The 24,625-nt window shown below is 38.2% G+C and overlaps 1 protein-coding gene across 1 annotated transcript in view; it reads left to right on the forward strand.

Moving 5' to 3' along the window:
• Positions 1–24,228, forward strand: part of SLC2A12 (solute carrier family 2 member 12) — a 46,631-nt gene extending 22,403 nt beyond the window's left edge. The window contains exons 3-5 of the mRNA XM_039879033.1: positions 14,472–14,594; positions 18,415–18,547; positions 22,926–24,228. Coding sequence (XP_039734967.1) covers positions 14,472–14,594; positions 18,415–18,547; positions 22,926–23,079 — 410 coding nt within the window. The 3' untranslated portion in view covers positions 23,080–24,228. The remainder of the gene's footprint in view (positions 1–14,471; positions 14,595–18,414; positions 18,548–22,925) is intronic.
• The last annotated feature ends 397 nt before the right edge of the window (positions 24,229–24,625 follow it).

Genomic DNA, 24,625 nt, shown 5'->3' on the forward strand with positions numbered 1-24,625 from the left:
GAGTGGGAGGCAGAAAGAGAAAGAGAGAAAACGAACTAGTTATTTTGTGTATCTTCTTATAAGGCACTAATCCCATCATGGGGGCTTTACTCTAGTGACCTAATTACCCACCAAAGGCCATATCTCTAAACACCATCACACTGGGGATTAGGGTTTCAACATACAGGGGGACACAAACATGCAGTCCATATAATACTTATGTGGTTACTTGGATGTATAAAGCTAATAAAATCTGAGCAAGCATCTTATATTTTTATTTTCAGAAACTCTTCAAACTTTATCAGAAGGGCAAGATATGAGTGCTATCTTGTATCCAGGGACAGTTTAAACTTTTTTGTGAACTTTTCTATATTAATAAGTACAAGAAATTTTGCTCTTTTGATAAACTTCAGCTGGTAGTTATTGTTCCACTGATTTCCTTCACCGGGATCTTTTTTTTTCTTGTATATTCATCATAAAACTAAAAATTATCTCCTTTTTACATCAGTTTTCTTGATCCAATCTTATAAAGTATCAAGAATCAACTAAAAATCTAAGAAAAGTTTAGCAAAAAGAAAAGGATGCCTTCTTTGGTTTAATTCAGAGAGACTTTCAGGTTGGCGGAGATTATAATATGGCACATCTTATAATATGAGAGACATTGATGCTCAGTTTCCAGAACTAACTTATTTATGGTAAGAGTCTTCCCAAGCTCATGCCACCTGCCTGGGTAACTTTGAAAAATGTAGCAAGTCCTCCATCATTAACATATCATTTGATACATTATAATATTAGAACAAGAGTTCCTCTTTTCAGGAAACACAATCTGATTTTGGAAAAAAATACTGGACAGCTGTTTATTTACCTTTTTGAATTACTTAAATAGTATTCTATATGAATTCTTTTAAAATATAATTTAAACTTTAGATTCAGCTAATATTTATTGGCACCTATCATGTCAAATACTGTGTTAGGAAGTTTTTACAAACTTTAGAGGTGTTCATTTGACCTTCGCAATAAAACTGTGAAGAAAGGGCATTTACCAAATTTTACAAATGATGACACCGGGTCTCAGAGAAGTTACGTGACTTGCTCAAAAAATAAAAGCATTTCTTGTCTTCTGAAATTCACTGTTAATCCGTAGCCCAAGACAAGAATAGGCAGTCCTGTGTTGGTCTTGATAATAAATGTGAATTATTTTTAGTTAAGTCCTCTCTGTAAAGATATATTAGAAGTAAGGATGAATGAAAATAGTGTGTCATTCTTTATCACATGAGGCTATTAAATGGGCCACCCTGCATTTTATTCAAGATAGAGACAGTCTTTCTTTTCCTAAAGCTCAACTAGAGAAGTAAGCATGTACTTGTTGTAAGGCTAAGCTACAGGATAACAGAGGAGAAGGATAATGATCAGAATACAGGAATTTTTGATGTGCATGCACTTGAATAACTGAACTTGATTAAAATAACATTTAATGTGTATATTGGTTAGAATGCAAAGACCATATAATAAAAACCAAAATAGCAGTTACTTAAGCAAGATAGGAGTTTCTTTCTCTCTCATTTAACAACTGAAGCTGAGTGGGTCTAGATGCTGTGGAGGGTCCCAGGGTTAGGCACTTAAAGTCGGCAGTGTCCCCAGACCTCTGTAGCTTTAATATTTAATATAATATTTGGTACTTTAGTATTGGTTTCCAGTCTACCATGATGGCTATTTAAAAATATGAAAATGCATTTTAAAATTTCATCACCCTTTTCTGATAGCTAATTGTCCCTTGAGAATCGGTGAAATGCACAAAGTACACTCAGTTAAAGGCTGGGTATAGAAAGGCCTGAATAAGACGATGTGAGCAATTTTGTCAGGGAAGCAGAATCACTGTGTGTAATGTGGGATAAAGAATTGTTTATCGTAGGGATTAGACCTAACACAACTGTGGGAGATGTTGAGAAAGCAAAGTTCTGAAGTAGACCATTAGGGGAAAAGGAGAAAGTCACTAATCAGAGCCATGAAAGAAAGCTGGTGAAGAACTCTGTGAAAAGCTGTTGCCTCTGCATCTGGCTGCAGCCGGAAGTCTCTGCAAATCAGTAGAGCGGGCTGGTGGAAAAGCTGGACTCACAGCAGGAGAGCAAAGACAGTGGACCCTGCTAGGACAAAGTGGAATTCGAGAGAAGAAACTGGAGCCCATGTCTGTCTCTCACCACATCAACACAATGGAAAACTGGTATCCTTCTCTATACAGCCCTGACACTGTGCCTGGCCTAGTAGTTGGAGAAGCTGGAGGAGGAGATCTGGGCACAACAGCTGTTCCCCCACACCAACAAAGAGAATCAGCAGATCATAACAATGTGCATAAGCTGCAGTGATGTCTAGGGCCCTGCATCAACCCGGCAAGCATAGGGCTGATGTATCACTTTGGCCTTTTAAGTCTCATGCAAACTTCTCTCCCTGCCAACTCTAACCCAGAATTACACAGGGAAGGGAATTCTGGGAAACGTAGTTCCAGCTTAGCAAAATTGACACAGTACAAAACTGCCAGAGTAATAAAACTCTGGACTAAGGAAGAATAGATGTGAATATGAAAAGAAATATTTGAGGTGAAGGGCCCTGTATTTTGTCTTCAATTGCTTTAATAGATATTTATTTCTTTTCATGAATACATTGTTAAAATATATGACTAGCTTTCATTCCATCTACTTCTGAAAAAGAAGTGAGGTCATTTATTAATGTCTTTTGGCTTTCGTTTCTTTAGCTGTAAAACCAAAAAACACCCTTTCACTAGTACATTATGAAAGCTCTCATATTTATTTTCTCAGGAACATAGTTATGTCCCATGAGCTGATGACTCTCACCTATCTCCAGTTCTATCATCTCACATGACTTCCAGTTCCTTTTTTCCCAGCAAGTACTGGACTTTTCCACTTTGATGCTTCACTGTCAGCCAAACACAAGAAGGCCAATGCTGAATTCTTATTCCCCTCACACCGGGAGGCTTCCCTTTCCTTTTCTTGGAGGCGGTCACTGTGCTAGTCACTCAAGTTTGATGATATGGAGCCTTTTCCTAGTCCAATTAATGACCAAATGGTCTTGGATTTTTCCTCACAAATGGCTCTTGTGTTTATTTTTTCCTTCCCGTTTCTGCCATCCTAACCTATCGTAACCTTTGTGGTCTCATTTCTAGATTGCTAGGAGACCTTTCTTTTAGCTCACGCCCATTCCAGGCCTTTCTCATGCCCATCCACCCTGCATACCAGTATTCCTTAAATGCCATTTTCATAATGTCACTAAGCTCACACACCTTCCATGGGGTTTTACTACTACTAGATCAGAGAAGTCAAAAGTCTTGCAAGATGAAAAGATTAGAAATGATCTAGTCCAACATTTTCTTTTTGTAGAAAAGAAATAAGAAGCTTTAGGAGACTGAGATCACACAGATTTAGAACTAGAACCCCAGGCATCTGAAGCCAAATTCCATGTTCTTTCTACCACTACATCACCCATCTTTGAGGGAAAAATTTTGTGATTTTCAAGGCCCTTGGTTATCTCACCCAACTCTATCAGGGCATTTGTACAACCCCAGGGGGCACCATTTACACTGTAGTCTGCAGAGTTGTGCTCCAAGGCCACCACTCATACAGAAGTACATGTAGACTCCACATAGACTATAAAGCGAATGATGCCCCCGGCACTGTGCAAGGAGGGAATATTTTACCTCTCTGGGTTTCTCTATGTCCCACTGCTCTATACGCAAGTCAAGAGACACAAAGCCCTTATTCCTTCCATTTCTACTCTACTAAAATCCTTCCCATCTTTAAAGCTCAGTGAAATTCTTCTCTCCTCTATAAATTCAGTCCATTTCTTAGAGGTCTTTATTTGTGTGAACTACTAGTTATTAATAATACAGCGTAGTTCAGTTCTGGGCTACAAAAAGCCCAAATTTAAAATCAGAAAACTTGTGTTCTAATCTCAGGTCTTTTGCCTACTGGTTGTATGACCTTTAAGTCATTTATCTTCTCTAAATCTATTTTTAATCTATGAATTGGACATAACAATACTTGTTTTATTTCACAGAGTATATGTGAGCGTCATGCGAGCTAATGCGTGTGTGAGTGTTTGAGATGCTATAGAGTACGATATAAATGAAGTTGCAGTGTGATAACACAACTTGGTCCTCTCTGATACGGTGTATTGCTTCTTTAGGTTTTGGTTTGTTAGCCAGAATATGGTTACTAGATGAGCTCTTTGAGGAAAGAAATTAGATCTCAAATGTTGCTTCTCTCCCCTTAAGTGAACATTGCATAAATCTATTTGAAAACCATGCAGGAATACATTTTTGTTTCTAAGGGAGGGTAGACTTTAAAAATAGGACGCAGATATAGGAAAAATCTCAAAGTGTGCTTCTTTACATGTGTGATGATATCTGGGGGTGGGGAGCAAGCTAAATGCCACGTGAATTAGAAATGCTGGCTACCAGAGAAACTCCTGTTCTTGCCAGACACTATCATGAGTTGATTTTTCGTTTGTGGTTTTTCATTATTTTATTATTTTTTTTATTTTTGCAGAATAATCTCTCATATGGGCATGAGTTCTAAAACTCTGTTTTTGTTCTTTTGCACGGGTTTTAGTAGTGGGAGGCATTCAGGCGTTTTCTTTGTTAAGTCATAATTATTTGGGAATTTCAGAGACAGAGTACCTAAAAGTAGTCCCAGAACTTTTTGAACACCTCTGTGTTTTGCTGCAACATGGAGAAGAGAGTCTTTTGAGAATTTCTTAGACCAAAAGCAATACTACTGAAATACAGAATCTCAGAGTTGAAGAAGGTTTGGGAAATAACTCTTCATCTTGTGGTTTCTCCAACTTATAACTGCAATTTGAAGGACCAAGTGGGTATTCCTGCCTGTGGCGAGGAGCCATGCAGCCTGTGACAGAATCCCCAGTCAGCCACTCCAAGAACAAGCAGTTATATCCCATCTGTAGTTTGAAGCTATCTATTCTCCCAGAGCTTTTAGAAAAGATCTAAATAATTGTCCTATTTTTGTTTTTCTTGCTAAGAATTTGTCATTTATGTCCATATTAATGTTGTAGTTTAGTTTTCATCTTTAAAGAAAACACCATAAGAATTCCATTTCAATCACCAAAATTATATTCTAGAGCACTGGCATAAACTTCATGAACCAGTGGGAGTTTAAAGAAGATTTCTATTAGAAGCAAGATTTTCATACCAGTCTTTGAATGCATTCTAAAACTTATTAACCTAATGTGATTATTGCTCAGGTATTTTAGTTAGAGAATTGATTGCTTGTCATAAAACAAATTCTTTCCATAAACAGAGGTATAAAGGGAAAAGTACTTTCTGTTCTAAAGCGCAATTGAAAGCAAGATTATACCATCTTTATTAAACCTTCTTAACTATGGGTTGGCTTAGAACCACACTCCTTAATTTCTTCTGCCCAAAAAGTGTTTCTATTTTTAGGTTAAACTGTATGCCTATATCATTTTACTTTCTGGTCCTCTGTTTCCCTAACTGTAAAAAAAAAAATAAGAGGTTTTCCCTAGAAACTGGAATTTGGGAGGGGGCATAAAGTTGCTATCAAGTAATCTTATGTATTGTATTTATGCATTTAAAATAGTATTCTAAGAAGGAATCCATAAACTTCACCAGCCTGCTAAAGGGATTCATGGCCTAAAGAGGTTAAGAACCTCTGCCTTCCATTTCTCTATAACTAATCCAAAAACTCTTCAATCAAATAAAATCAGGAATATTATATACTCCATTGCTTTCATTGGAGACTATTATTAAACATTCTGTTTCCTATATCTTATTATTCACTCTAAAATATGTCCAAAATCTTAACCTTACTCTTCACAGTGTTTCTGGGGTGGTCTTGATCATCATTTTAGTTCCTTTAAATAACAATATTTTTCTATCATGATTCAAGCTTCTGGATGTAACTGAAGATTCCTGATATTCTGAGTACTGAGAGCCACATGAAGATTTCTCTTCTACTCATGCTTCAAAAATAAAGCAGAAATGATCCCCAAAACCCAAGGCACAAAGTTATTATCTCATGAGTTCATTTGAGGTGATACTTGTGCAGAAACCCAGCCTTTCTTAAAATAGCCACTGTAACTCAGAAAAATGTGTGTGGCTGTTCTGGTCACAATAATTACCAGGGCCTTTATTAATCCTCAGATTCCTATGTCCATAAATTAATTAACCTTCTCTTCCATGATTAACATATTTTCATTATAAGCAAATGAAAGGAATTTGTCCAAGGTCACATATTAAATTCAGTGATGAGGCTGTGACTGTCATCTTTTAACTACCTTTGTATTCACATATTCAAGCACAACCTTACACTGAAGACTAAGCGACAGGTGATACCCACTCACTCCCCACTCCTCATCTCTTCTACCAAATAGGCAGGAGTTGCAGCAAGAAAGCATCTTGGAGTGACCCAGAAGAGAAGAGAGAGCGAGAAAGCCTTGGATACTACTCTGTTTGCTCACTCGTCCAGGACATGTGTATTGCTCACCCACGATGTACTGGGCATGGCACCAGGTGCTAGAGGTTTAGAGATGGCTGAGCAAGATCCACGCCCTGCCCTCATGGAGCTAGTGTGAGGACAGGCAATAAACAAGAACATGAATACATGTATAATACAACTTCAGGAAAAGAGAAGTGTTATAATTTAGGTGGAAGTAAGAATGATAAAGAAAAGTTAAGAAGGATAAATCAAAGAGCATGCTTGAAGGAGGGTCATTTCAGGTAGAGTGATCACAGAAGGCTTTTCTGGAACGGTGACATTTGAGCCAAAGCTTGTATGAAAATCTGAGAGGAGGGAGTTTTAAGCAAGGAGAATGGCAGGTCAAATGACCTTGACGGAGATATGCTCTTGAAGGTTTAGAAAAACGGTAAGAAAGCCTTCTGAGGCTATATAGGTAGTGCTTGAATTCAGTTGAGGCTTTGGCATCAGACTGCCTGGCCTTGAGTCCCAGCTTCACATGGTAGGACTTTGAGCAAGTCAGTTCATCTCTGAATGCATCAGTTTCCTTATCTAGAAAATTGGGCAATACTGGTGATCTCACAGTGTGATTGTGGATTGTTTGAAGCAATCTGAATAAAATGTACCTAGTTTAGAGTGTGATATGCAGCATGGACTCAATATACTTAGTTATTAGTGCTATTAAATGTCTAGCTATGTTCTAGACATGAGATGAATAGCTTTGATAATGCCAGCATTGACCTCAGCGGGCATTTTACTTTTGTCATGTCAGGACACACAGGAAGGGCTCCATAGCCTTATGTGAAATTATGATGCCATGGTCCTCCTCACCTCCCTTCTGTAAATCATTCCAGTTGGGTCAAGACTGAACAAAAATTGATTTGTGGCTTGAAGTATGGTTCAATCCGCACTACCTCCAGTCTGGAGAGCTTTCTAGGAAACCAGAAAATCCCAAGGCTTTGGTGAAAGATGAGAGATGTGACATAGGCTGAGAAACATTCCAATGTCCACTCTTCTAAGTTGGTGCAACTTATTTGACTCAAAATTATATCTGAAAAGCTACTCAGCTGAGAATGCAGGGCCATCTCCAATTCAATTGATGACCAAAGAAAGTTCATGTTTTGAATGTACTATAATTTAAAAAAATTATAATATTATACAAAATATTTATTTCTAAATTTCTATTGTTTTCTCCAAATATAAGATCCAGTTCTTCCCTGAGATTAGCCATATCATGGGATTGTTATTCCTACCTTGGTTTAGTAATTGAATGTTTTAAACCTGCCTCTTTACCAAAAATAATTCAAGGTAATTCTTTTATGGTTTTCCTAAGAGAAATATGTGAAAATCTGAACTTGGAATTCGGGAGTTGTTTTTGCTTACTTAATTAACATTAGAGCTTATAAAAATATTTCAATGGATTATCTCAAGCTTAAGAAACACATTAAATCCCTCAGATATGAATGGGCGGTCCAAAGTTAATAATAGTAATAAAAGGTCTTTGTAGAAAAATTACACCACAGCCAAAAGGAATCAAGCTCTTAAGAACTGCAAACTGGATGATATTTTAGCCCACTTGCAAGCTAACAAGTTAGCCTGTCACAGTTTCATGGGTGCCAGCAAAAGACACAGACAGCATGGTCAGAGACAAAGGACTGCTTATTACTCCTAGCAATAGCAATAGCCACAACATCAGCATTTGTATTAATTCCCCAAACCCCAGTGCTCACAGGGCAACATGAGGAAGGCCAGATGACACCTGCACACAGGATGGGTTATCTTAGAGGAGAGGAACCCCAAGCTTAGGGAACTCAAATCTTTTATAACAGACAGTAAGCCAGCCTGATATCCTCCCTACAAAGAGACTTTAATTTACTGGATAGTAAACACACATCTGCTTCAAATGAGACACTATCTCTATCTTATAGGTTGTTTGTTATACAACATCCTTGGAAAGACAGCCTGGAACAAAGCCAGTCAGTGCCTTTGCTCGTAAGACATGCAGAAACGCAAGAGACCCTGGCATTGTCTCTCCCCTTAAATATCCTAAAAAAGGCCACTTTTCTGTTTTAGACAAGAAACTGGAATTTTAAGGTTCAAAGATCCTAAAGGCTGGCTTTTTGTTTGATTTGGTTTTATGGAGTTTAACCAGCCTTTTGGAGGATGGGTTTCAGTAAGAAACATAAGATTCATCTGCCATAACATTTAAATTTAGATTTTATACCTAAGCAACTCTAGCTTTTCACAAAGAAATTTCTTGTGTGATGTTTGCACAGCTAAAGATTATGACAATTCCAGGGATGTGGAACAGCACGTTCTAATTCAGAAACTTGCTTCACTCCAAAATATACTGAGTTTAGAGCAGAGAGGCTTATAAACTAGACGGGCATCAAATGTTTCAGAAGAGATTTTAATATTCTTCATATTTCATATTTTTTCCTAGACCCCAGGCCCTGTATTCAGAATCATCACAGTTAAAGGCTTTTTCTTTTTTAGTGATCATCCTTTTACACCATTACTTTAGAGAAAAGGAATATTGCATAAGTTATTATTCTTTAAACAGGAGTGTTTCGTTATCAAATGTAGCTACATACAATCATATCTATACACTAGGTTTGTAGTAAGTGTAAATGTCTACCTTTAAGATCTTTCAAACCTTTTTTTTTCCTTTTAAATCTTATGTTTCAGTTATTGCCAATATTCACACTACTACTGCTTCTTTTTGCCAGTTAATTAAGTTAAAGTTCATTTTGATTGATTAAAGTGGTGAACCATTTGGTCCTTTGCTGTTAGTCATTAAAATCATGCAAAATGAAACAAACAATAGTATATGAATGGTTTTATACTAAATTTGCATTCAGACAAAAGAGAAAAAACTTAAACGTGTGCCCTGAGCTAATCCAATCTCATTTTCCTCTTTGGAGCTAGATGGTGCAGCAGGAGTACCTAACAGAACCAAAGAGTCTAAAAGTGCACTGTATAGCATAAGCATAGCTAAACACATAGTGGAGTGACAGACACCATCAATCCTGTTACCATCAGCAACTGTTCAAATAAAACATCAGTGTTTAACTTTCTTTTCAGTCCAGCAGTATAACCATAGTCCTATGCCTTTGAAAATTATGAATATTGGACAGTAAGGATTTTAAAGAAACTGACTAAGGTTTTACTGCTATCTTAATAAACACAAGGCTTCATTTGTTACTAATTGTTTTCCAGAACTCAATGGTAAGAATTTTTCCAAGGAACATTTGCAACTATGAAAACTATAATACTTTTCTGATCGAAGTCCAAAACATAAATCATAAAAGCACAACATAAAATATTATATCTGAAATATGACATTCGAGTTATAGTTTCAACCAGAAAACACTAATTCTTGTAGCTCTTTCATTTTTTTGTTTTGCATTTAGAACTCTAGTTCAGTGCTCTGCAAATTAGGATTTGCAAACTCCTAATTCACTTTCCGCAGTGCTCTTTCTATGACACTTCAAATGATATCACTTTCCAGAGCTTCGATTTTAAAAAAAAAAATCTGTTTTTTAAAATTTCTCCTTCCCTTCTCTCTAGTTATAACTGTTCTCTCACTTAAAAGAAAGCACACCTATTATCCAACAGAAATCTTATTATGATAAATGTCACAAATTATAAAAACCTCAGGAACACTAATTAAAAAGAAAACTGGAACTATTGGAATAAGTATGGTACGGAAAAATAACTCTCATAACTAGATAATAATTCTTTCATAAGCCTAGATGTTTCCAATAATTCACCTTCAACAAACTGAAAGATGACCTTAATCAAGTTATCAGCTGATATTACAAATAACTGCTGTTGTTAATTGAAAAAATTGAATAATTTTTAAAATTTCTTCACCTCCCCATCTATTTTCATATTCTTAAGAACAATACATTTCATCTATTTAAAGAGGAGAAAAGTATCATGTTATTCTAGAAGTAAGTGACATTCACCATGGAATGCCTAAATTTAAGTAACCCAAGATTATATTTTTAAGTAAATCATTTCTTTTATAAGGCCTGGAGTGAACAAAACTTAAAGAGACCAAGAGAAGGGAGAATACAAGAAATAAAAATAAAAATAAATTAAAGCTACCACATCATTATTGATGTTGGAGATAGTGGTCTATGTGGAGTATATTTTTTAAAGAACACAATTTTCCCATTTAGGGAAATTTTGAGGCCAGAATTTAAACATCTGGTTGAAAGAAATGGACATATTCCCTTTCAAAGTCACAGGTTAAGTAGCCCTTTACAGTGAGAGAGCTAGTCGTGTTGCATACAACTTGCAAAGACAATAAAAGCCAGACTATTTGGCTTCACTCCTACAAAGTATAGGACACTGGCTTCTTTGGAAATCAAGTTGTTGACAACTCTGCAACCCGAATGTGGAACTTCCTCCAAACTTGCTAGTTCTGCGTTAAAAGTTTCATGACCTTCATGAGTCTTTCAAACCTGGGGCTAGCATGCCAGTGGCTCAGGAAGAGCTCAAGCCAAATGAAAAGTGTGTCTGGAGAGCTGCAGGGTTTAAACCTGAAAGCACAAGGAGTGAAATGACAGCCTCAGTGGGAAAAACTGTGACAGTGGCAGAAATACAGAGGAGGAAGGAGATAAACGTGGTAAATTTCATGTGGTAGGGCTCAGTCTTTAACCTAAGTCCATGTCTTCCACTGTACACAGAGACACTTCAACATATTTGGCCTTTAAGATACTGTGTACAGCCATAAACGCTGTCTGCCAATCTCATCCAGATCAGGCAAGTTCCGACGGGCTGCCCTGGTGACTTAATACCACATGAAATATGAGTTCCAATATTTGGGGGAAATCACCTCCCAGCAAAGCCAAAATTTCCTCAATCCTTGCAGCACAGAGAAGACCTTAAAGACGAGTGCAGACACCGACATTTATAGAAGCACATACTGCTGAGGTTGTCCTTGGATGATGGGGCTCAAGGTGGAATAATGGGGGTCAAAGAGAATTGGTTCAGGACTCGCTAAGCTGCAGTGCCTGCACACTCTGTATGACTTCACAGCGTCTCTGAATCTCTGTGGATCTCTCACAAGCAAATAGCACAAAACATCTCCAATGGATCTTTCATCAGGGTAGAGGATAATGAGGACAGCCGGAGAGAGCCACCATTCCTTTACTGTGGCATGTGGCAATAACCTGATTTTCCTTGGAGGAGAAATAAGGCCATCTCATTAGAAAAACATCTGTGGTTGTAAGAAAACTTACACCTGTCATTATAAATATCAATATATTAAATCCTCAGGTGATGGTTTATCCTTCTGTCCTCCTAACCTATGAATTAAAATAGAGCTTCTCTGGTCTTTCTTTGGTCATTCACAGCTCATTTCCAGGGAATGTAGAGGCCTGTAAAATTCCGGCACTCTCTTGCTCCTGAGTCTGCAATGAAAAGACCTTTATTCTTTCACTTAGTTTTATCTTGTTGCAAATACCACTTTAATTTTTTTATTTCACTCTCTCTAGATCTGTAAACCTGTGATTTTTGTATTTCTGAAATCATTGTTAAAATAACAGTGTCCTTATTTTTGACTTGACAGGCTCCATATTAGGAGGTTGGACTATCCTTCTTGAAACACCTGTCAATTTTCGCAACATCCAGTTTGTCTCTTAGATAAATCAAGGCACCAATTTTTGAATTCTTCCCATTAGATCAAAAAAGAAGCAGAAGTTTCCAGCAATGATACATTATCTTTTGAACTGTCAGGTGCAAGATTTGCCTGACAAGTTTCCATCAGAGACTGAGGGAAGTCTCTTTCAATATTTGGCTCACTGCTCACAGACTGGTTAAACTGCCCAAGGACTTGGCTTGGCTGCTGCATCAGATACACACCGTGGACAGGCTTTCAGTGGGAATCTCTGGCACTCTTAGGCAAACCCTTGACAGTGCAGACAGAGTTCTCGTAATTGATACTTTGTGCAACTGTCCCGTTTTCTTGTTGGCAAGACCCACCGTTTTCTATGACAGCATGATCAGCTCATTCTCTTCTGCGGCCAACATGGCTCTGATGATCTCAGCAATAATTTTCCTAAAATCCCACCAAATAATTTGAAATGTCATCATGATGAAAAGTATAGAGGGGAAGAAGAGTGTTTCAGAGGTGGTGAGGGGATGGAAATAGATCGGGACAACCTGTGCTAATTCTTTTACTAAAAGAAAATAAAAGTGTCCCTCCCCCCACCTCCTCCTCATAGCTGCTGGAGACAAAGGCTAGGTGTGACTGTCTTCTCCATCCCAGCCCATGTTAAATATTCGTGCCAAGGAGGTACAGAGTGGAACTGGTCTGTGGCATACATTGTTCAGCTTCAAAAATTTGGATTTGCATAATTTTATCTTGTATTTGCCCAAGGACAGGTCATTACAAAGGCTTCACCAGAATTGTACAGTTATCATTCTACTCAGAGCCAGATCCTCCATTTGCAAAGATCAAGACAAAGTTACTTGATCATCTTACTGGTCTCCGGGATAGAGTCTGCAAGAATCTAGTGAACATCTTTTGCGGCAGGGAGTGGAGGGAAAAAATGTGGAATTGTATTTTTGAATTCCTCGTCAGTTAGAACAACAGTAATCATGTTCTTTTTGTTATGATTACCTTCCAGGCCCTAAAGGAAACCCTATATAGATTCACTTGGAGAAGATAATCAAGAAAAATATGTTTTCCAGCCCTCTTCCATAATTTAATTTTCTTACTTTCAAACAGCAAATTTACTAGGAGTAGATGCTTTCCCTACAGAGAGTGGTCCTGTCATGAGAGGCATTGTTAAATTAGAGGCATAGTTGACTGCTTGATTCTGGCAGAGGTGGTCCAAGTGTTGCTGGCTGATGGGGCCCTTTCCTGGTTTCTTGCTTTTTCCTCTCACTGTCTTCTCTGGTCTAGGACAATGCATCTGGTCTGTATATAAATGCTGGCTTTCTCACACAAGGTGACTTTGTCAGCAGCAAGCCAGGGCCGGGGCAGCCCCTAAATCCTTCTTTCCTCAGAATCAAAGGTGCTTGTACTCCACATTTAATTACACATTAACAAATATTTACCGAGCTACCACTAAGAGAGCACCATGATTAAAAAGCATGAGTTCTGGAGACTGACTGCCAGGGATCAGTGCCACCTCTGCCACCTTTGAGCCCTGTGACCTTGACAAATTATGAACTCCTTTAAACCTCAGTTGCCTCTCCTATGAAAAAAAGGATAGTAATACGTCTTGTCTTATAAGATTTTGTGAAGATCAAAAGAGATAAGGTTTGTAAAGTGCTCAGTCCATTGTAAGAACTTGCAGCAGTTTTACTAGGCAAACTCGGTCTGATAAGTTGTGAACAGGAGACAAATTAATTTACTCCTCTGCTGCCCTTTCTAATCCTGTCAGGTAAGTCCTATAAGGTTCCTTGTCGCTCTTGGATAATAAAAAGTCCTCTGATCAGTTTTCATGCCAAGAAGAGTCTCCTTGCAGAAACTGAAATGTTTAGTCTGGTATAATACCTTAACTTGCCCCAGGCTAGGAAGCCAAGCAGAAGAAGTGAGAACAGCCGCCTCCTTCCTCCCACCTCCTAGCTTTATTTTCTACCCACTTAGTAGCTATGATGTTGGACTTCTCCAAGGTCAGGGGCAAAGGAGATTACATGAAAGGGCTGAGAAGATAAAGCAGGGGCCGATATTGAGGTTCTGTGCTTGGCAGGTGGCTTCAGCCACTGCTCTTCCCATTTGCATTTGTCAGGCCTGTGTCACATACCAGTACTTTAAGTCCCTCTCCCTACTCACAGGGACCATTGTCAGGCTCTCTCAGTGTTTCTCCTGAACCCTTTCTCACTTGGCCGGAGGTCAGGAGAAAGCACATGGCCCTGCTCTGCAACCACAAACCACACAGGACAAGGGCAGAGATCGGGGCTGGCCTTCTGTTTCAATGGCTTTCTGAGAGTCCTGCTGTTCCCCGCTACCTCTGCCTTTTCTTCTAGTGCCCTGGCTGGTGCTCAGCGAGATCTTCCCTGGCGGAATCAGAGGACGAGCTATGGCTTTAACTTCGAGCATGAACTGGGGCATCAACCTCCTCATATCTCTGACGTTTTTGACTGTGACAGGTAAGGACACATCTTTTTCCTCTAATGTGTTTGTGCTCTTAGGACAAATGTTAGGGAAACACGCTCACATATAAAAAAACATTCTATGTGGACATTTTCAAACAAATTCAAAAGTAAAGATAATGGCAAGGACCCCGATGTACCTACCATCCAACTTAAAAAGTTGTCAATCTTAATCCTTTTATAATCCCACCTGTTTTTCCCAGATAGGATGTCATTTTGTCTGTAGAATTTCAGCATGGACCTCTGAAAGATACCATATTTAAAAACCGTTTGAATTGTACACTTGAACCTTACTGGATTTCGTTAACCAATGTTACCATAATAAAAATAAATAAATTTAAAATATGCAAAAAACCCCTGTAACGACATCATTATCATATCTGAAAAATATTAATAATAATCCTTTGGTATCAATATTCAGTCTATGTTCACGTTCTTCCAGGCGTCTTATAATTATTTTTTTTGTATTCGTTTGAATCACGATCCAAATATGTCCTTTACAACTGATTGATAAGCCTCTTATAATTCATAGATTTCCTTTCCATTTCTCCTCCCCTCTGCCCCAACTTTGTATTTTTAATGAAGAAACTGAGTCATTCGTTTCAGTTTTCCCTAGGTGGGATTTTACTGATTGTGGTCATAGCGCATGACCTTCTGTCCTTCGTGTTTACTGTAAACTGCTATTTAGATCTAGAGGTTTGAGGAGATTTAGATTTTCTTCTTTCTTTGTTTGCAGACTCCTTCATAGGGATGGCATGTGTCCTGCCATGTGAGGCACATCTTGTTTGCTTGTCTCCCACTTTGTCACGTGGGCTTCTTTTGAAGATCATTTCCCAGATTCGTTATTTTCATTCTATCATTCCTTCTAAAATTTTATCTGTACTACTTCTTTAAGGAGAAATTTCTTCTATAACTATTAGAAGAAATTCTATAACTATTAGAAGAAATTTCTCACAACGAATAGCTACTTGCCTACTTTAAAGTGTGGGTCATGTAAGAAAGGAAAAATAAATGCTGGAAACTTTCTTTTTATTTTCTAGTTTTTGAAATAATGAGGTGGTTCCCCAGCGTCCTCCAAAACTGACCAAGGAATTGAATTTTCTTTCTTCCTTTTTAAAAATATATATACACATATAAACATAATCTGTAAAAAGTTTGCAAACAAAGAAACAAGAAAATCTAAATCTCCTCAAGCCTCTAGACCTAAATAGCAGTTTATAGGAAACACAAAGGACAGAGGTCATGTGAGATGATGACGATCGGCAAAATCCCGCCTGTGAAACCAATGACTCAGTTTCTTCATTAAAAATATAAAGTATGTATGTGTGTGTGGGGGCGGGGCGGGGAGAGAAATGGAGATTAAAACATACAAATTATAAGAGACATATCAATCAATTGTAAGTTATATATTTGGGTTGTGATTCCAAGTATAAAAATAATTATGACAACTAGAAGAATGTGAATGTGTATATGTTATATATAAATTTTTAAAACTGGATGTATACTCAAAAAGTATATATCTATATACAGTACCTCTGAATCTTGTCAACCACTTTTTTTTAGCACATTTACTTTGGGAAATGAACTTTTAGAGTTGTTAAATAACCATGGTTTGAGTTTTTATATAAAATTTTCAAATGTTTATGTCCTTCCTACATTTTTAGAAATAGTCCAAGATGAAAGGAAACAAAGGAACTGTCATGAACACCAACCATATTTCTCCTGCTTAGATCACACGTATAGACCTGTGCCCTTCACCTTCACACACACATGTATATACACACACACACACACACACACACACCCCTTGTCTGATGTTTGTATGGAGAAAGAGAAATACAAAAGAAAGAATGGAATGATAAAGGGCAAAAATAGATGACACAAATCTCTGGGAAGGATAGCTAATATAGAGGAGGAACTAAAGAAGATTCGGAAGTTCTGCACGGCTTCCTAGAACAAATTTTGGAAAAGCGTATCAACTTAAAAAAATCCTGCGATGATCTGAAACCTGTAGATGACATTTAACTGTGGTAAGTTTGAAGTTCTATACTTACTTTCAAAAATCAGTTTTCCAAGTAAAAGATATAAGGGCAGCAAGCCCTCGGACACAAACATCTTTAGTGCAATTTCAGCTGTATCAACAAATGCAGTGTTCCAGAGACAAACTTACTCTGCTGTGGTCAGGATACAGCTGCAGCATTGCACTCAGCTCTGAGTAAAATATTTTATTAGGGTTGTTTAAATGTTTTAAGAGGGTTTCAGTATGTTCACCAAGCACGTGCAGTCTGGGTGGCATGGTCATGTGACCTATAGTCTGTGAAAAACAGTTCAGGATGTTTGACTTGGATGAGATGAGGCTTAGGGAAGGGATAGAGCTGCATTGAAATATTCAAGCAACTGTCATGAAGAAGGGATGAGGAGAGCTGATCCAGAGAACAAAGTAGACCTTCTGAACCAAAGTTCCTGAAAGGTAGACTTGAGGTTAGGAATTAGTAAGGAATGCCTTTTTTAACAGATAGGGCCAGCTCACTGTGCATTGAGAATCTTTGCGAAGTGGTGAGCCCCCTGCGGCTGAAAGTGCTCAAAACAGAACATGGGACAAGTTTGATGAGACAATCTTTTGGTTTCTTTCACCCTCTGATTCTAGTTTTATGCCCCAGATAGGGAAGAAAGACCAATCCTACAAGCACTTTATTAAGTACTCACCTGGGCAAAAACCTGTGCCAGCAGCAAAAACGGTACAGAGGAATCAGAGTTCAAATAGAATTGTCAGAAGAACTGCAGTACTGTTTCTTCTTCCTGCTTCTCCTCTCCTTAGATGGCACAACTGACAAGTGGTTAATATGCTTAGCGCCTTCCACACTGCATTTACAAAACTGCCTCATATGTAACTGTTCAGTCACATTTCCTGAATGACCAGTGATGATTGTGGCTGTGAAGGGCACTTGCATGGTTTCAGCCTGTGGTTGGTCTGAGCCTGTGTTCACGAAGAGCCAGCTTCCTCCTCACGACTCCCTGCCACACTGGACTTTCTGCTGCTGAGCCTGGGGTGGTGCAATAAAAATGGCAGGCTCAGGTGCACTGTGGGCCATCTCTTAGCAGTTAATGTATCTTGACCTTGGTCAGTAACTACTACAAAGGGACCGTACTTTTGGCTAGAAGTGGTTAGGAGAAAGACTAGGTGGGCAGATGAGATCCATCCTGCTTCCTGCGGATGCATCTGACCAAGTAAATGCCTTTCATTGGAACCATTATCACTTTTTCCCTCTGAATCCAGGAGGAAGCACTACAAATATGCTGCTATTAAATGATAAAATAATGCCAGCATGAAATGATATAATCAAATGAAAGTAAAGAACAGTGAGCTTGTTCCAAAAAAGTCTATCTATCCACTCACTAGAAACCAAACTGCTATAGTAGTGATTCCCAAGAGAGGAACTGTGGCGTGAGGAAAGAGAGGAGATATCTTACCTTCTGCTTTATATGTTTCTGTGTGGTTTCAGGTTCTCTTTTTGCAATGGGCACAAATAGTACCATTTTGAAAAAGAAAAACATGCTCACCAAGAAGATGGCATTGGGTTTAAATTGTGATAGTTACAAGACTACTACTTATTTTACCAGAGGAAGCTGGGATCGTTTGTAAACATGAAACTTCAGAGGCTGGAAATATTTTAAATTTGTAGTTACAGTTTCCTTGGATACTATTGGCGTGTTTGAAAATACATGTTTTTATACATGTGCTAAGAAGCAGCTTTCCACAAGTGGGATCAAAGCAACAGAAAAAATACTTCTAACCCATTTCTATCGGCCTTTTTAGATCTCATTGGCCTGCCGTGGGTGTGCTTTATATATACAATCATGAGTCTCGCTGCTCTGGTGTTTGTTGTTGTGTTTATACCTGAGACAAAGGGATGCTCTTTGGAACAAATATCAAAGGAGCTGGCAAAAGCGTAAGTATTATATGCATTACTCTCCAAACAGCATTCTTTGGTCAAAGATACAGTTTTTATATATACAACCAAATTATAATAATATCTGAAATTATTTCAGGATATCACCTTAGGTGTAAAACCACATCTCAAAGCGTAATTCCAGTTTCTCTGCCATGTATTTCATTTGGGTGACTCAGCTAAGGAATTAGGATAACGAGTGCTTTCTGACAAGTGAACCTGTCAAAGCTCTTTCAGTATTGATTGATGACCCCTCTCACCGCAGTCAGAGTCTTGTCCTTCTTGGTAAATAATTTGGATTTTATCCTGAAGGCGGTATGCCATGTTTCAAACAATAGGGAAGTGGGGGAAGTAACCAGATTTGTGAAGGAATACTCTGGCAAAATATGAGAAATGGGAAGGGGAGACACTGAATGTGGGAGACCTATGAGGAGTCCGTTGGAAGAATCAGACAGGAAACGGGCTGGCCGAGGTGCAGGGATAAAACCTAACAGCTCAGGGTGAGACTGGAAAAGGCAGCTGAGGGAAAGGTGGGAGTTGGGATCTCTCCAGCTTAGAGAACCCAGTAGACAGTGGGATATGCACTGAAGTAAGACCTGGAGGAGGAGAAAGACAGGTTTGGGAGGCAGGAGTCTGGTGGAGGGACAGGGACAATACCGAGTTCAGTTTGGAGAGACTGTGAGGTGCCCATGTGGCATGCAAACGGAGGGAAGTCAAACGCACATTGGGAGCTGGATTTGAGAAATATCTATGTTGGAGATGTAGATTTGGTCCTTACTACATAGTACACAAGCAGAGGCAGATCCGCGTTTGATGGTGCCCAGTTTAAGAAAAATAATACGAATTATGAATTCAAAATTAGGCAAGACTATGTGGGCTTTGGAAGGGGCTGTGTAGGTGAGCAGTCCCGGGCTTAAGTCTCATTGGCTTTATGGAACTCCACCATGTGTATGTGCACTTTTGAGCTACCCCTCTACTAGCTGGGGGAGCAAAATTCCTTTAAAAATAAAGATTTGTTAAAATTCTCATGAGCAACACTCATGAAATTGAGGCAGGGAGAAAGTAGTTATAAATTAATTGAAGAAAGCTAAAGGGCTACTCTATTATCAACTCCTTATTGCATTCTTTCTTAAGAATCTAACTTGAAAACAGAATGTTGTGGATGAGTTAAAAACGTTTTAGATCTGTTTTTCACATGGGGCTGTTAGAATGTATCAAACTGCAAATCGAGTGAAAATTCGAAAGGAAAACTTAAGAAAAGCCCATATTTCCATGTAGTGGACCTCCAGAATAAGACATGTGATCTAAAACTCAACAAAACTATTCAGTCAGAAGAATTTAGGGTGAGAAAGGAATCTATCTAAATTAGTTAAGACTCTGAATTAGGAAATGTTTTTGCAAGAATCACATTTCTGTTACTTCGGAGTCATGAGATCACTCAAACTTAAATCTAGACCCTCTCCAAGGAAGTTATAAATTGCAAATTAGGAGAGATCCAAAGGCTATGAGTACTGGGAGGCTGATATTGAAGAACAAAGGTAGAAAAGGGCATTAGTGTGGAAGATCATGAAAGATGAGGTGGCAAGACAATTCTGCATTTTAAACTCACTGATAGCAGCAGTACCAGTATCTGCTAGGGATACATATATCCTTATGGGGGAAGCCCGGTACCGATGCAGACAGGAAACAAAGTTGCTTTCAGAAATCTTGGCAAACTCCTATTTGTGCAACACTAGAGAGCCTGGGGCTTGTCTTAGCTTGAAGTGGCAGGTTGGCAAACACTTTTAAAATGAAAATGTAGAACCCTTTAAATATGTTCAACTCACTTATCACATTTTAACTGTTACAAACATGTATACTTAGAATCACCAATTAAAAAAAAAATGCAAACAGCCTGAATCAAAGTATATATGAATTATGCATGCTGAACAAGGTTCCTGGAGGGAAATATCAGAGACAAAAATATAAAAAAAACACATAATGGTATTGACAAGTTATCGAACTGGCTAAGTAAATGTGGGGTGGCTGAAAGCCCAAGGAACTTGCTAGCACACAGAAGCTTAAGTTAACTTGAAGACTAAGGAAGGACACTGCTAAGGGAGTCTATGAATTTAGGAGTTAAGGAAAGAATGGATCAACTTTTGTTGCCAAGGAAACCAATGGTTCTGCTGTATATTTCCCAATGATTTGCTTAAGTGTAAAAAAGGAAACTATTTATAATATCAATTAACTTCAAATTTGACACTAAGCATTGCTTAACATTTTCCTCTCTCAGGTTTGGAGTTGGGTTCTTTTACTCCTATTCCTACCAGCCTGAGAAAACAAATATTCATCCAAGGTTGTTAAGTTTCTTATAAAATAAACAGTGACTCAGCTGAGAGGTCAGAAAAGATTTCAGCAGTAATGTAATTTGAAAGGCTTTTGTTTTGAACTTGTGCCAGCTACAAACTCAAACTGGGACGTTTGCCACATGTGGTATTTCAGCTGTGACTTTTATTCTTTTCCCGGGTTTAGCTGGAAACATAGAGAAACCCAAGTTAGAAGTTTTGTAAATATGCTAGTTCTCAGGCTTAGATTATTTTTCACTTTTAGCAGTTAATTTTAAATGGCCATCCCTTCGTTCACTCATACACACTCATTTATTCAATAAATGTTTACTGAGCATATATTAGGTGCTCGGCTCTAGGCACTATTGTAGTGCTACGACAGCATTCTTCAGCATTCTTCGGTTAGCAAATATCTCAAGAATGAAATGCAATGATAAGATAGAGATTGGGTGATCTGAGAAGATAGTGATTGGGTGATCTGAGATTGGGTGATCTGGGTATTCTGAGAGGTAGCATTTGAAATAAAGTCTGGGTGATAATCAAAGATAGAAGCAAAGAGAATTCAGGCCAAGTGACGAAAAGCTAGTGCAAAGGCTAAATCAGAAACATTCTTGACCTGTTCCAGGAACGAGAAATCAAGAGCCTGTAATCTTTGAGATTCAGTTAAAGTCAGCAGAGACTGGTGTGCAGGGGTTTGCAGGCTAAGTGAGTTTGGATTTCATTTTAAGTGCAATGGGAAACTACAAAAGTATTTTAGGCAGGGGAATGACGTGATCTGATTTACATTTTAAGGCATGCCAAGTGCAAGTCTGCCGTCAGTCACACAGCTGAACATGGCTGAGAAAACACACAAGCATAGGGCTGGGTCTCATTTAAAATCATGATCACTGACCTCAAGCAGCTCTCAATACCACCTCTCTGGAAACCACCCTACCTCTTCCGCCCTCCTCACCCCTGCTGATGGCCTTGCTTCTGACACTGAGAAAATGGGCACAGTCAGAAGGGAACTTCCATAATCTTCCACATGAACCCACACATCAGTATTTGTATCCAATACACCACCATTCCTCCGAGTTCTCTCAACTCTGTCATTCCTCTGTGAGGCAAAACACTTCACACCATCTTCCCTTCCGATCTCCAGGACAGTCTCCAATTCATTATCCATATTTTACCTCTCTGCTCCATCTCTACTTCTCAACAGCATAGAAACCTGGCATGGTTTTTTCCCTATCTCAAAAAAAAAAAAAAAAAAAAAGTCTTTTGATCCCATTTTCCATCCATGTACTCGCCATGCTCTAGCCATGCTGGTCTTTCGATAAGCATAGTACTTTACTTGGAATTCTTCACATGGTGCCAACTTCATGGCCGCGTCATGGTTTCTGATCAAATGTCACCTCTTTAGAGATGCCAGCAGTATGATATAGTACCTCCAACCCCAACTAAGTCATTTTTTTTCCCTTTCCGTTTTTCTCATCCCTTCTACTACTTGAAATTAAATTCTTCTGTGCTTATCCCCTCTATTCAAATGTAAGCACCTTGAAAACAGGCATACTTCTATACTCTCTATCGAAAGCACCTACCACATCACCAGGCATGTTATGAGCACTTGATTAAGCGGTTAAATTCCAAGAAAAGATATCTGAAAGGAGAGAGAGGTTCAATGATGGCCTTCTCTTTTTTAATAAATATAAAATACTAGAGCATATTTTTATGCTGAGGGGAAAAATCTTGTAGAAAAGAACTTAATGCAGAAGCAAACAGTTAACTCAGAAAGCAGACTATGTAAATACAGGGCATATTGGCAGAGTCTGAGAAATGGAAAAAAAATAGGGATGTGACTTCCATTAGCTCGATGAAATGCTATCCTTGGAATTCTCCTCATACAGAAAAATCCTGTGTTCTGAGAAGACACCCCATCTACTCACTATAAGCATGAGGCTGACCAAAGGTCTGGTTTACTGGGTGATTTAAAAATAATAGCCTGTACATTTTTTTTTCTCAAGTCCTGTAAACTAAGATGATATTTTCATTAGTGCCTCTTTCTCTTTCAGGAACTATGTGAAAAACAACATTTGTTTTATGAGTCATCACCATGAAGAATTAGTGCCAAAACAGCTTCAAAAAAGAAAACCCCAAGAGCAGCTCTTGGAGTGTAAAAAGCTGTGTGGTAGAGGACAACCAAGGCAGCTTTCTGCAGAGACCTAATGGCCTCAACATCTTACAAATGTCGATACAGTATAAAAACACTTAGTAGGGTGTCTTCATACCAATACATATTGGCCACTCCCATGTTTTGTCTTTAGTATTATGGAGCTAGTTTTAGAGGGACACCCCATAAAGATTACTTTTAATCTCCACTCACAAAAAATAAATGAGGTGCCTCAAGTGACCTCATTTTTACTCTGAACAGGATAACCAGGTTAAAAAAAAAAATACTGGCTGATTCAATACTTTCCACCTTTTTCACAGAGCAGCCTTTGGAAGACTATAAATTAGTGATGTAATCACCTTTTGCCTTAAGGTGTGTGTGTGTGTGTGTGTGTGTGTGTGCACATATATATATGAGAGAGAGAGAGAGGGGCCATTCACACATAAGTGTTCTAAATACGAGCTTAGAGTTTTTTGCCTACTAAGACACTACTTGCACTGGGTCTTGTATAAAAATGAACCAGGACAATTGCACATATGTTCTAGATTAGAATAAGGTCCTGGTTAGGATTTTAGTGATAATTCCTAATTACAGTTTAACAGGTACAAAGATTATGCATCTTATTTTATGAATGAATTATAATGAAATGCAAAATCTTTTATGAATTTCATATTACTATTACAAAATATTACAATAATTCAATAGTTGAGAAAAATAAGTATTTTCCTCATTCATTGAAAAAATATGAATAGGACAATTTCAAAATCCTTGGACCATATTTATTTAGAAATAGCTGTTAGTAAAACATTGAATCAGGCTATTGGGTTACTTATCTAAATCTCTAAGCAATTAGGTATGATTTATTAAGCCAAGCTTATAAAATTGTTTGTAAAGCATTCATAACTTAATAGCAGTCCATAGTTTCCTGCAATTCTTTGCATTTCTCAGGATTATCACAACCTCAGGTTATGGCATACAGCTATAACTGATACTTTCAGATGACTGCAGACATAATGAATTCTCTCACTGTAATCTTCTCTGTGATGAAACAGAGATCGCCAACTGTACCACAAACTTGGGTTTTCACCCACACAACAATGGGTTGCTCTTGTGTTATTTCCCCAGTCGAATTTCAAGACTTGGAGAGGCGTTTTACCAATAGAATTTGGATGACAGAAAATCTACAATAAAGGATCTCAAACCACCTAAGTAGTAACCCATTAAATTACTAATATTATAAGCTATGGAAGACAACAAAAAAAGCATGAACCACCTAACTTGAAAAGGAATACAAAAATATAATTAACCTGAAGAAAAAAGAATCCTAAGAGTCAAAAACCCTTTTTACTTAGCTTGGATTTTCCTATGGGCCTGTAACAAACCTTCCTAAGTTTGACATGAGGGTGTATGATCTCCATTTCCTTACAACAAAGTGGAAGACTATAATTGATGTAAACAATAGTAAAACTGTATTATGAGAGACTCAGAAGAATGACTAAAAGTCCTGCTTTTAAAATGTACTATCTCATTTAGAACTGGCAGGGGGAAATTATGACGAGAGGTGATAATTCTGCCCTGATCATTTCATATACAAATTAGAGC

Source organism: Pteropus medius, unplaced genomic scaffold, assembly GCF_902729225.1.
Source record: "Pteropus medius unplaced genomic scaffold, Ma_sr-lr_union100, whole genome shotgun sequence".
Taxonomy (NCBI): domain Eukaryota; kingdom Metazoa; phylum Chordata; class Mammalia; order Chiroptera; family Pteropodidae; genus Pteropus; species Pteropus medius.